Source organism: Leucoraja erinacea, chromosome 10 (genome assembly GCF_028641065.1).
Source record: "Leucoraja erinacea ecotype New England chromosome 10, Leri_hhj_1, whole genome shotgun sequence".
In the NCBI taxonomy this organism is placed as follows: domain Eukaryota; kingdom Metazoa; phylum Chordata; class Chondrichthyes; order Rajiformes; family Rajidae; genus Leucoraja; species Leucoraja erinaceus.
The window spans coordinates 11,512,252-11,524,623 of NC_073386.1; the positions used below are offsets into that span (position 1 = coordinate 11,512,252).

The window sequence follows — 12,372 nt, forward strand, 5'->3', positions numbered from 1 at the left end:
TGTCACGTGTACCGAAGAACAGTGAAAAGCTTTTTGTTGTGTGCTATCCTGTCTATACCTGATTACAATTGAGCTATTCACAGTGTACAGACACAGGCTAAAGGGAATAACATATAGTGCAAGAAAAAGTTCAGTAAAGTCTGATAGTTTGAGGGTCTCCATTGAAGTAGATGGTAGATTTGGACCCCTCTCTTATTCTTAAACTGTGAACCCTGGTTCTGGACTCCCCCAAAATCAGGAACATTTTTCCTGCATCTAGTCTGTCCAATCCCTTAAGAATGTTATGTGTTTCTCTAAGATCCCTTCTCATCCTTCTAAATTCCAGTGACTACAAGCCCAGTCGATCCATTCTTTCATGATATGTCAGGCCTGCCATCCCGGGAATTAACCTGGTGGACCTACGCTGAACTCCCTGCACCCTGTACATAGGAAAGGTCCTTCTCCCAGGCTTAGCCACTGCATCCGACAACCTTTCCTGCAAGATTAGTCCTGAGCTGCCAGCTGGAGATAGCTTTGACTGATGGGACAAGCTGTGAGGTTATCTGTTGAAGCCTGGCTCCACTAGTTCCAGCTGCCCGCCAATGTGCCACCCTGCAGAGCTGGAAGTGTATCGCTCAGTGGCATCACAGACGTGTAGAATCCTTCCAATGTGAGCACTTTCTTGTTCTTGGACAGCAAGCTCAAATGAAAACTGGAACAGATTCTTACTCACTCTGTGCCCTTAGGCTACTGAAGCAAATCATCGTGCCAGTTCTGATGCAGTCAGGTAACCGTACAGACTTTAAAGTTGAGATATTCTATCCAAAGAATGGCTTGTTTATTTACACCATCATCGGAAAGAACTGAGATACATCTTTAAAAAAAAAAACGATGATAGACACATCAGCTGTCTGCCAGTTTCCATCTGAGGGATTGGCAGGTGCCTTGCTGTTAAAATTCTGGTATTATCTTTAAAGTTAGGAGGACCCTTACAGTTTGTGCTTATTCTCCACCTAATGCCTTTCCTTACTGCACACGTTAAAAATGTGAATTGTGTGAGTTAATCCAAGCTTTTGACAGTAGATTAAACATTGATCGAATGATGGTAATTACAAAACAATTAATGGTTTAATTTATTTAAATATTTTATTTTTTATCGACATATTAAGCAAAGCGCTTCCCTACCAACAAGATGTCTCAGAATTTAGATTTTAAACTTTAGAGAAGCAGCGTGGAAACAGGCCCGGCCAGGACAGACCATCGATCACCCCCTACACTAGCACCATTCTACACTCTCGGGCCAATTTTACTGAAGGTGATTAATCTACAAACCTGTATGTCTTTGGAGTGTGGGAGGAAACAGGAGGAACTCGGTACAGACCGCATCGAACCCGGGTCTCTGGCATTGCAAGGCAGCACCTCTACCTCTGCGCCACTGTGCCGCCCATGTGCACCATTTGTAATCAGCCATCATTTCTATTAAATTGGGAACGTTGTTAAATGTGGGCTGACATTGTGATACAACGGAGAGAGAACATTGTATTTGTGGATGTTCCATCTTTTGGATGAGATCTTAAACCTAAAGTGCCCTCTGCTTCAATGCATGGATATCAAAGGTCCCATGATGGAGGGTTATGGTATGAGTGCAGGCAGGTGGGACTAAGGGAAAATAATTGTTCGGCACGGACTTGTAGGGCCGAGATGGCCTGTTTCCGTGCTGTAATTGTTATATGGTTATATGATACTATGTGTAGAATAGGAAGACACTTCTCCTTGGAGGTCAGGCCAATGTTTATCCCTCAGGCAGCATTACCGAATTTGTCAGATGGTGCCTGTGGAAATTTGCCTAGATAAGATCAGTTTATGTGCGGGCTTCCTAAGATTACCACAATTTTTAAATCACGACTATTTCAAAACTTCAATAAAAAAGGCCGGAACGGGGTACTAATTTTGGATGATCAGCCATGATCATATTGAATGGCGGTGCTGGCTCGAAGGGGGCAAATGGCCTACTCCTGCATCTATTTTCTATGTTTCTATTACGTTGGTCGTATTGGAGTAAGGCAAGATGGATGCTATGAAAGTCTTTTCATAAGTTCTTAACTTATAAGAGCAGAATTAGATCATTCGGCCCATCAAGTCTACCCCGCCATTCAATCAAGGCTGATCTATCTCTCCCTCTCAACCCCATTCTCCCGCCTTCTCCCCGTAACCCCTGACAATCTGACTATTCACCTTTGTGCGTAGGAAGGAACTGAAGAAGAGTCTCGACCCGAAACATCACTCATTCCTTCTCTCCAGAGATGCTGCCTGTCCCGCTGAGTTACTTTATGTGTCTATATTCACTTTTGTGAATACATGAGGAATGATATTGGACGGAGAACAATATGGAGCCTGCAGTTCCTGCATGCCCCAGTTTCTCCCTACATGCAAACAATTGCCATTGTTATACGATCTTTGCAACGTATTCACCTCAAACCCTTACTGCTTCCCCTTTCTCAAACAACTATACAGCACAAGTGCAAAATAAAAAAATAAGCACTATCATAAGTGCTAGAAATCAGAAATTAATAATGTAAATGCTGGAAACAATCGGAAGATGGCGACACGGTGGTGTCACAGTGGAGCTGCTGCCTTACAGCGCCAAAGGCCCGGGCTCGATCATGACGGGTGCTTGTCCGTATGGAGTTTTTACGTTCTCCCCATGGTTGGGTTTTCTCCAAGGTATTCGGTTTCCTCCCACACTCCAAAGATGTACAGGTTTGCAGGTTAATTGGCTTGGTATGAATATAAAGTTGTCCCGAGTGTATGTAGGTAGTGTTAATGTCCACCAGGGGCGCCGGGGAGATGGCCAGCCCTGCCAGCAGTCTGGTCGTTTTTTCATCTTTTGTTATTTTTAGCGTCTGTTAAAGAGTTTGCTTCAATGTACTTCGGTTTGTTTTATGTGGGGGGAGGGGGTGAGGGGATCAGGGGAAACTTTTTTTCAAGTTCTTACCTTCCCGGAGATGTGATTGATTTTCAGATCACATTCTCCGGACTCTGCGGCCTACCATCGATGGAGTTGGAAGCCTCCTCGGACTGTCGTGAGCCCCACCGCGGGGCGCGGACTTAACATCGGAGCTGATCCCTTGCCTCGGAACGCTCCCCCTGCGGAGTTCCCATCAAGGGCTCGCAGTCTCAGGGGAGAGGCTAGTCGGGGGCTCCAACGCCGCAGAAGGTTCGACTAGCCCCGACGCGAGGTTTGATCACCAGACGCGGGGGAGCTGACAACCCCCCCGATGCAGGAGCTGAACGCCTCGACGCGGAGGGCCTGAACGTCGCCGGCTACAGGAGTCAAGACCATCCCGTCAATGGAGGGATCGAGGCCCACAACCGAGGAGAACAAAAGGAAGGACTTGAACTTTATTTTGCCTTCCATCACAGTGAGAAATGTGTAGGAGTCACTGTGGTGGATGTTCATGTTAAATGTGTTTTTGAGTCTGTTGCTTTTAACTGTATGACTAACCTGGCCAGTGAAATTCCTCGTATGTTGCAAAACATACTTGGCGAATAAAATCTGATTCTGATTTGTGGGGGGATCACTGATCTGGTGGGCCGAAGTGCCTGTTTCCAAACTGTATCTCGAAACTAAAATAAACTAAACTTAACTAAATCAAGCAGAATCTGTGGAGCAATGAAAAGAGTTAACATTTCAGGTCCATGATCTTTCATTTACATTTGTTGATGAATTTCTCCAATTTCTTAAGTTCACCATTTGCTATCTGAGTCCTCCTCCAACATGAGTCTTACTTCCTGTAATTCTGTCCATCAAATCTCTTCACATCTTGAGACCTTCCTTTGCCTGTTTCTTATTCCTTCTATTTTAAAATTCCACCGTCAGCTACCACCTCCACAGTTGTCTTGCAACTGTCTTGGAATTTCACCAGTTCAACATTTTTGTCAGCTCCATTCGACTTTCCACATCTCCCTAAAACAATCATCGAAACTGTTCTGTCACCATTTGACCTTTCGCTTTTCCGCCATTTCAAGACAGCTCGTTAAGTACCGAGCACCTGGAAAAACAAGTTTCTTATAGTTCATCGTCTGAATGAAGATGCAACACCCTATATATTTTAAACACTTGCTCTGCAGTGACTAGTTTTGCTGACTGCTTTTCCATGTTTAAGGTAAGGCTTCAATTATGTTACAGTTAAGGGCCTGTCCTACTTTCACGACCTAATTCACAACCTTTTTTACTCGTGGACATTTTTCATCAGGCTAGAAAAACGCCCCAAACTACTTGATGCCACGAGTACCTACGACCAGCATCACAACCTACCTACGACCTAACTATTACCTCCTACGACTTCGTGACGACCATGCTGTGAGTATGAGTCAAGGGCAAACTCGGGAGAGGTTGGGAATTAGGTTGTTAAAGTGGGACAGGCCCTTTACAAGACGCCTGCAGTTTGAGATAGTGGCAATACTTTGAGATGATCGTGCGATTCAAGCAAATAAAATGATTTTAAGATGATTAATTTCATGTTTAATAGTCTTGGAATGCTTCCAAATGTCAGGAATATTCAAAAATGTATCAAATGCTCGAAAGAAAGTAAGGGTGACATATTTTTACTCCTATCAGGGGTGGCACAGTGGCGCAGCGGTAGAGTTGCTGCCTTACAGGGTCAGAGACCCAGGTTCGATCCTGACTATGGGTACTATCTTTACAAAGTTTGTACGTCCTCCCTATGATGACGTGGGTTTTTCCGGGTGCTCCGGTTTCCTCCCTTTTCCCAAAGTCGAGCAGCTTTGTGGGTTAATTAGCTTCCTTAATTTGTAAATTGTCCCTATTGTGCAGGACAGTGCTAGTGTACGGGTTGATCGCTGGTCAGCGCTGACTCGGTGGGCCAAGGGGGCTGTTTTCACGCTGTGTCTCCAAGGTAAAGTACTAAAGTATTAAAGGTTTTTCCCCTTCATTTTTGGGATCTGGGCCAAAGCCGACATTTATTCCCCATCCCTAATTGCCCTCGTGCAGGGAATGCTAATCCACCTTCTTGAACCTCTTCAGTTCTTCTTGTGAAAATTCACCCAAAATGTTGCTGGGGAGGTAATTCCAATATTTAGACATAGTGATAATGGAGGAATGTTTTCAATGTGGTGAGCAATACAAAGGAGAGAATCTAAAGGTGGTGGGAAATCTCATGCACCTCTCCAGAGATGCTGCCTGTGCCGCTGAGTTACTCCAGCATTTTTTGTGTCTATCTTCAACATATGGAAGGATTGAGGAGGGTGGACGTCTGCCTGCGAACCATGCTCCCCTCTCCCAGGATCTAATTGCGTTTGTACATCAGTTGATGGATTGGAAGGACTTGTGATTGAGGAAGCATTTTGGGTGATTAATCAGCGTGCTGACTGTCATTACTGCAGGCGAAGCTCACATAATAGCCAGCCTCGTCAAAGGAGCAATCAGTCAATGGCACATTGCATTTATATGCTGCTCAGTGCAAGAGCCTGCAAATATCCTCTGTAAAAGCCCAGAAGGATCGGGAGGTAGAAAGTCAATAGTGGTGGTGTTGGCTTTGACAAATGCTGGTAAAGCACAGCGATGGGCCCAGGGTGCAGAGAGTGGGTTAACATATGACGAGTGTTTGACGGCACTGGGTTTCTACTCGCTGGAGTTTAGAAGAATGGGGGGGGGGGGGGGGGGGGGGGGGGGGGGGGGGGGGGGGGGGGGGGGGATGAAAGACCACATTGAAAATTACCATATAGTGAAAGGCCTGGATAGAATGGATGTGGATAGGATCCATTTCCACTGGTGGGAGAGTCTGGGACCAGAGATCATAGCCTCAGACTTAAAGGACGTTCATTTAGGAAGGAGATGAGGAGGAATTTCTTTATGATAGGGTGGTAAATCTGTGGAATTCATCGCCACAGAAGGCTGTGGAGGCCAAGTCAATGGATATTTTTAAGGCAGAGATAGATACTTGATTAGTACGGGTGTCAGGGGTTGTGGGGAGAAGGCAGGAGAATGGGGTTAAGAGGAAAAGAAAGAACTGCCATGATTGAATGGTGAAGTAGACTTGATGGGCCGAATGGTCTAATTCTGCTCCTATCACTTTGGCGTTGTTGCAACAGTTTGACAATGCCAGCTGCCGTCTGATGTGACACCATGAGCGTCACCATCATACCGAGGCCTTGGAACATCTTGGCAATGGAAAGGAGTCAGGATAGAGACATGCTGCAGGGAAGAGCCCAGTGAGCGAGTTGCAGATCTTCCTACAGTGGGTGCAGGGACATAGGAAGATAGAAAACAGGTGAAGGAGTAGTCCCGTCAACCATTCGAGCCAGCACCGCCATTCAACATGATCATGACTGATCATCCAAAATCAGTACCTCGTTCCTGCTTTATCCCCATATCCCTTGATTCTTTTAGCCCTAAGAGCTCTATTTAACTTTCTCTTGAATACATCCAGTGAATTGGCCTCCACTGCCATCTGTGGAAGAAAACTCCACAGATTCATGACTCTCTGGGTGAAAAAGTTTTTCTTCATCTCAGTCTTACCCCATATTCTCAAACTGTGACCCCCTGGTTCTGGACTCCCCATCATGGGGACCATTTTTCCTGCATCTAGCCTGTCCAATACCTTAAGAATTTTATATATGTTTCAGTAAGATACCCTCTCATCCTTCGAAATTCCAGTGAATACAAGCCCAGTCGATCCATTCTTTCATCATATGTCAGTCCCACCATCCCGGGAATTAACCTGGTGAACATACGCTGCACTCCCTCAATAGCAACTTCCTCAAATTAGGGGACCGAAACTGCACACAATACTCCAGGTGTGGTCTCACCAGGGCCCTGTACAACTGCAGCAGGACCTCCTTGCTTCTGCACTCAAACCCTCTCGCTATGAATGAGGTGGGAAACATGCAGCTTATTGGCCCACCTGCATACAGCAGACGGCACGCTCCAATGGCTCTCTATTCATTACATCGGTCTTGAGTTTAACGCCCAGGAGCGAAAATAATTGCAAAAAAGGGGTGAACGCTTCCTGGTCCATCACAGGTTCTGACCTCTCTACCATCGAAGGGATTTACAGGAAAGGTGCCAGGGTGTCTAGAGCTTAGATACAATTAGCAAGAAAAGAATAAGAACATCTGCAGACCTTGTCAATTAGGTGCAAAATGCATAGAATGGATTGGATGGCTGCAAACCAGACATACAACGTAAATAATTGTAAATAATGTTCCAGAGTTCAACTTTGCCGAGTGTTGATTGGATGAGGACTTGAGCCTTGTCTGGTTTTCTGGCAGATCAGGGTAAATGTTTCTAAGTTGGCTTCCTTGCGAAGACCGGTTTGAATACAATGTATTGAGCTGTATTATTGGGTTAGAGAAATGTCTGTTATGTATGGGGTTAATCAATATCTGTAATTGGATTATTAAGATATCATCCCCTCGAGGGGCCGGGACATATAAAAGTCCGCCACCATGAGGTCCAGCGTCGATCTTCTGGGAGAGCGCTTTGGACTGCGTGGAGTGTCTCTGTTTGAGCGAGGCCTAGAGGTCAGGCAGATACGAGGATCGAACCCGCGGTGGCATAGGTACAGTAGTTGAACTGTGACGCGCTTTTGTTAAAATAAAGATTAGTTATTTCAAGTGCTTGATTCAGCGTTTTTACTGAAACTAGGCTGGGGGAAGCATAGAAACAAGCAATTTACACAGTCATTGGTGTAGAGAAGAGGAGAGGGGAGAGTACGCAACCTTGCGGTGCTCCTATGCTGAGGGTTTGCGGTTCTGAGATGTGCTTTCCCAGCCTCACATGCTACTTCCTGTTTGTCAGGAACCTGGTGATCCACCGACAGAGGGGTTCAGGCACAATCAACTCGGAAAGTTTGGAGTGTTGTAGCTCTGGCACAATGGTGTTGAATGCAGAACTAAAATCAACAAACAAAATCCTCGCATAGGTCCCCTGGTGGTCTAGGTGCTGGAGGATGAAGGAAGTTTCTAAGTTGCAGGCCCAGGTTAACTGCATCATCCACAGATCTATTGGCTCGATATATAAACTGCAGAGAGTCCAGCAGGGGGTTTGTGATATTTTTCAGCTTGGCCAGCATAAACATTTCAAGGGTCTTCATGACTACAGAGGTCAGTGCGACAGGCCTGTACATATGTGTATATATGTGTAGGAAAGAACTGCAGATGCTGGTTTAAATCGAAGATAGACACAAAAAGCGGGACAGGCAGCATCTCTGGTAAGAAGGAATGGGTGACGTTTCGGGTCCTTGGATGGAATAGAGGAGGGAGGTAAAGAGGCAGGTGTTACATCTCCTGCGGTTGCAGGGGAAAATACCTGGGGAAGGGGTGGTTTGGGTGGGAAGGGACGAGTCGACCAGGGAGTTGCGGAGGGAACGGTTTCTGCGGAAAGCAGAAAGTGGTGGAGATGTGGCCAATAGTTGGATCTCATTGGAGGTGGCGAAAGTGTTGGAGGATATATAAATACACTAGACTAAGTGGGACCCGTTGGGTCCCAGCAACACACAGGAGGGCTTGTCATCCAACGCAATATTCCACCTCTCCACCAATTCTAATATTGGTGGCCAGTTGGGGGGAGGGGGGGGGGTTTCTGGAGCGCTAGTATGGGTGCGGTTGTGGGCTGAAAGGGACTGGCCAATTTCCAGAGGTGGGGTGTTAGTATGCTAAATTGTGCGCCAAATGGACCTCTTCAATTTTAATTGGGCTGGCGTCTGTCAATCAAGCCTGTTGTGCTGGCAACTCACTCACTCACGGCTGGTGGGCAGGTAGTTGACTCACGGCTAATCCTTGAAATTCTATTTCAAGCAGGGTATACATCAAATTCAAGTGCAGTTTCATACCATTTGACGTAGGGTGCAAAGCCACTAAAGACAGCGAGTCGTAACCTCTCCCTCCTCCATCTTGCAGAGATGAGCCACACCCACATTTCCGGGTTTTATAACCCCTCCCCCCCCCCCCCCCACCGGAAAAGGTGTGGCTTTCACGGAGTGATTGACAGGAGAGAGATTCTCAACATTTTAAAAAAAAACTAATAACACATTTATTTTTCATTAATGGGAAGAATTCTCTGCACCTGCTCAGCGGAGGGGGACGGAGTAAGATTGCCAAAAATCACAGCCGTAAGTGGTAGCGTTTTATCTAAAATCAATATACAGTGCAAACAGGAAGTAAGTGCATTTACAGTAGTGCCTTTTAACTTCAAGCCAAAGTACCCAAGCCCCCATTTGCAGTAGGTAGTGCATTTCAACTTCATGCCCCCATTTGCAGTAAGTGGTGTCTTTCAACTTCAAGCCACACCCAAGCTACCATTTGCAGTAAGTAGTGCCTTTCAACTTCAAGCCAAAGCAACCAAGCCACCATTCGCAGTAATAGTGCCTTTCAACTTCAAGCCACAGCCAAGCCATCATTTGCAGTAAGTGGTGTATTTCAACTTCAAGCCACACCCAAGCCATCATTTGCAGTAAGTAGTGCCTTTCAACTTCAAGCGAAAGCAACCAAGCCACTAAGCAGTAAGTAGTGCCTTTCAACTTCAAGCCAAAGCAACCAATCCACCATTTGCAGTAAGTGGTGTCTTTCAACTTCAAACCACACCCAAGCCACCATTTGCAGTACGTAGTGCCTTTCAACTTCAAGCCAAAGCTCCCAAAGGAGGAAGGAGGAGGGGGGAGGGAGGGCTTTCTGGAGCGCTAGTGTGAACCATTATAGATCCAATAGACTTTTTTTTTGCAAGCTTTAGAACCAATAGTCATTTTTTTTGCCCACTGTGCCACCCTATATTTGATCGACATATCAAGAAACCATGAGGAAAGCAAAGTAGGCCCTTGGGGTAATCATTGAACTTAGAAAGGAGAACGGGGAGAAAGAAAACTTTGGTTGTTGAATGAGAGAAAAGTACAGAATGACATAGATATAGACACAAAATGCTGGAGTAACTGAGCAGGTCAGGCAGCATCTTTGGAGTAAAGGAATAGGTGACGTTTCATGTCAGAACCCTTTAGAATTGAGCCTGAAGAAGGGTTCCAACATGAAACGTCACCTATTCCTTTTCTCCCCAGATGCTGCCTGTCCTACTGAGTAATACTCCAGCAATTTGTGTCTATCTTCAGCATCTGCAGTTCCTTCGTGTACAGAATGACATATCGTGCCTGCAAGAACAGGAAATAAATATTTTGGCCGAAAAGGTGTAAAGAAAGTAATCTAAAAATGGCTAATTAAGTGGAGGAGAAGAAGCAGAGAAATGGAAAAGGAAGGGCTCCTCATTAATTCATCACAAAGAAGAGGATCCATTGAAAAAAAAGATCCATTTAAAAACACAGATGGAAAATGGAGAGTTAGTAAGAAAAAGAAACATATCTGCCGTGGGCTGCCAACTTTATCATTGCAGACAATGAAAGGGACAGTATTCTCTGCATCAGTGCAAGCTTATCACAAAAGATCAACGAGCGTGTAATAATATAGGAATTAAATCAATTGAGCAAATAACGTCTTATTCTTTCACCAGCATAAACTCATTCGCTTGAGCATTTCAATTTTGGCCGACAATGTTGATTTTTATGTTTCAAATGGTTGAAGTGTCCCAGGGACAAATGTGCTTCGACAAATTTAACAGAATAATTGCACATTAGAGTGTTGAATCCAGTCCCAAGCAAAGGACTGAAGTGCCTCCTTGACAGTCCTTGGAATTGATCCATAATAAAGTGAGCCTTGTGTGTGCCCAGTCAATTCTTACTCACCTGTAAATATTTGTGAATGTGCCAGGATGCTTGCTTTCCATCATTCACAGACTCCACTGTAGTGTTAGCCAGACCGGCGATGTCCCCTCCTGCAAAGACCCAATGCTCATTTGTTTGCATGGTTTCCGAATCGGTGTCGACGAAACCCCATCTGTTAAACTTGATGTTGGCCATGGCTTCTTTCACTGCAATAAAGGAAATTAGAAAGGTCAATGATCTGGAAAAACATGCATATCGCAAATCAAAACCCAAACTATGTAGCCTTTCGGTACATGCACTTCACCTGATGTGTGAAGTTTAGTTTAATTTAGAGATACAGCGTGAGAACAGGCCCTTCCTTCCACTGAGTCCGTGCCAAACAGTAATTTATCCTTACACACCAATTCTGTCCTACACATGAGGGATAATTTACAGAAGCCAATTAACTTACAAACCTGTATGTCTTAGGAATGTGGGAGAAAACCGGAGCACCTGAGGAAAACCCGAGTGGTCACAGGGAAAACGTACAAACTCTGTACAAATAGGGATCAAACCTGTGTCTCTGGCGCTGTAAGGCAGCAACTCTACCACTGCGCCATGGTGCCACCCTCACTGTGCAGCTGTGCACCCTGTGTGCCTCCTAAGGCTATTGCGGATGCTTAAGGGTCTGTCCCACTTACGTGACTTTTTCGACGACTGCTGGCATCCGTCATAGGTCGTTGCAGGTCGGTGAAATTTTTCAACAAGTTGAAAATTCAACAGCGACCAGAAAGACACTACGACTCTTTGAGTGATTGAGGAGACTACTCACGACCATACAGGTGACACCCTGAAGACATGTCACAGGGCGAAGCCTGTATGGTCGTGAGTAGTCGCCCAAAGAGTCGTACCTTGTTCTGGTCGCCGCTGGAAAAACTTAAAAAATACTCTATTATACAGCAGCAGGCTAATGGAATATTACAATAACAACAACAACAACAACACCGTTTATTGTCATTTGAACCTCAAATGAAGTTCAAACAAAATTTGGTTTCTGCAGTCATACAACAAAAAGAAACAATTAACAAGACACACAATTAACACAATTTACACAAACATCCATCACAGTGAATCTCCTCCACACTGTGATGGAAGGCAAAGTCTTGTCTCTCTTGAATCTTGTCTTGAATATATAGTGAACTCAAGCTGGCACAACTACAAGTCTAATTTAGTAACACATGTATTGGTTGAGTGGAAAATCATCAATAAAACAGCCAAAGAATTCAAGTTGTACCCATTGAATATCCTTATTCAAATATTCCTTCAGGATATCATTATGTCTTTCTCACGTAAACGAATGTCCATCTCCTGAGATTGGGCATTATGCTCTGCTGCCTTCTACCCAGTCACAGATCACCTTTCATCATTTCTCTTGCATCATGAACCCTAGAACATAGAAAAGGAACAGGCCTCTCGGCCCACGATGCCTATGCTGAATATGATGCCAAGTTAAACAAATCTTCAGTGCTTGCGCTGTTCATATCCCTCCATTCACTTCCTATCCAAAAGTCTCTCAAATGTCACTATTGTATCAGTCACCACCACCACCCCTGGCAGTGTATTCCAGCCCCCACCACAATCTGTGTGGGAAAAAAACACACCTCACACATCCCCTTTAACATTTGCC

General features: G+C 45.0%; 1 protein-coding gene across 1 annotated transcript in view; it reads right to left on the reverse strand.

Annotated features, from left to right (window-relative positions):
• LOC129700783 (dihydropyrimidine dehydrogenase [NADP(+)]-like) overlaps positions 1–12,372 on the reverse strand; it is a 637,641-nt gene that overhangs the window by 290,298 nt on the left and 334,971 nt on the right. Inside the window, exon 12 of the mRNA XM_055641481.1 lies at positions 10,728–10,912. Coding sequence (XP_055497456.1) covers positions 10,728–10,912 — 185 coding nt within the window. The remainder of the gene's footprint in view (positions 1–10,727; positions 10,913–12,372) is intronic.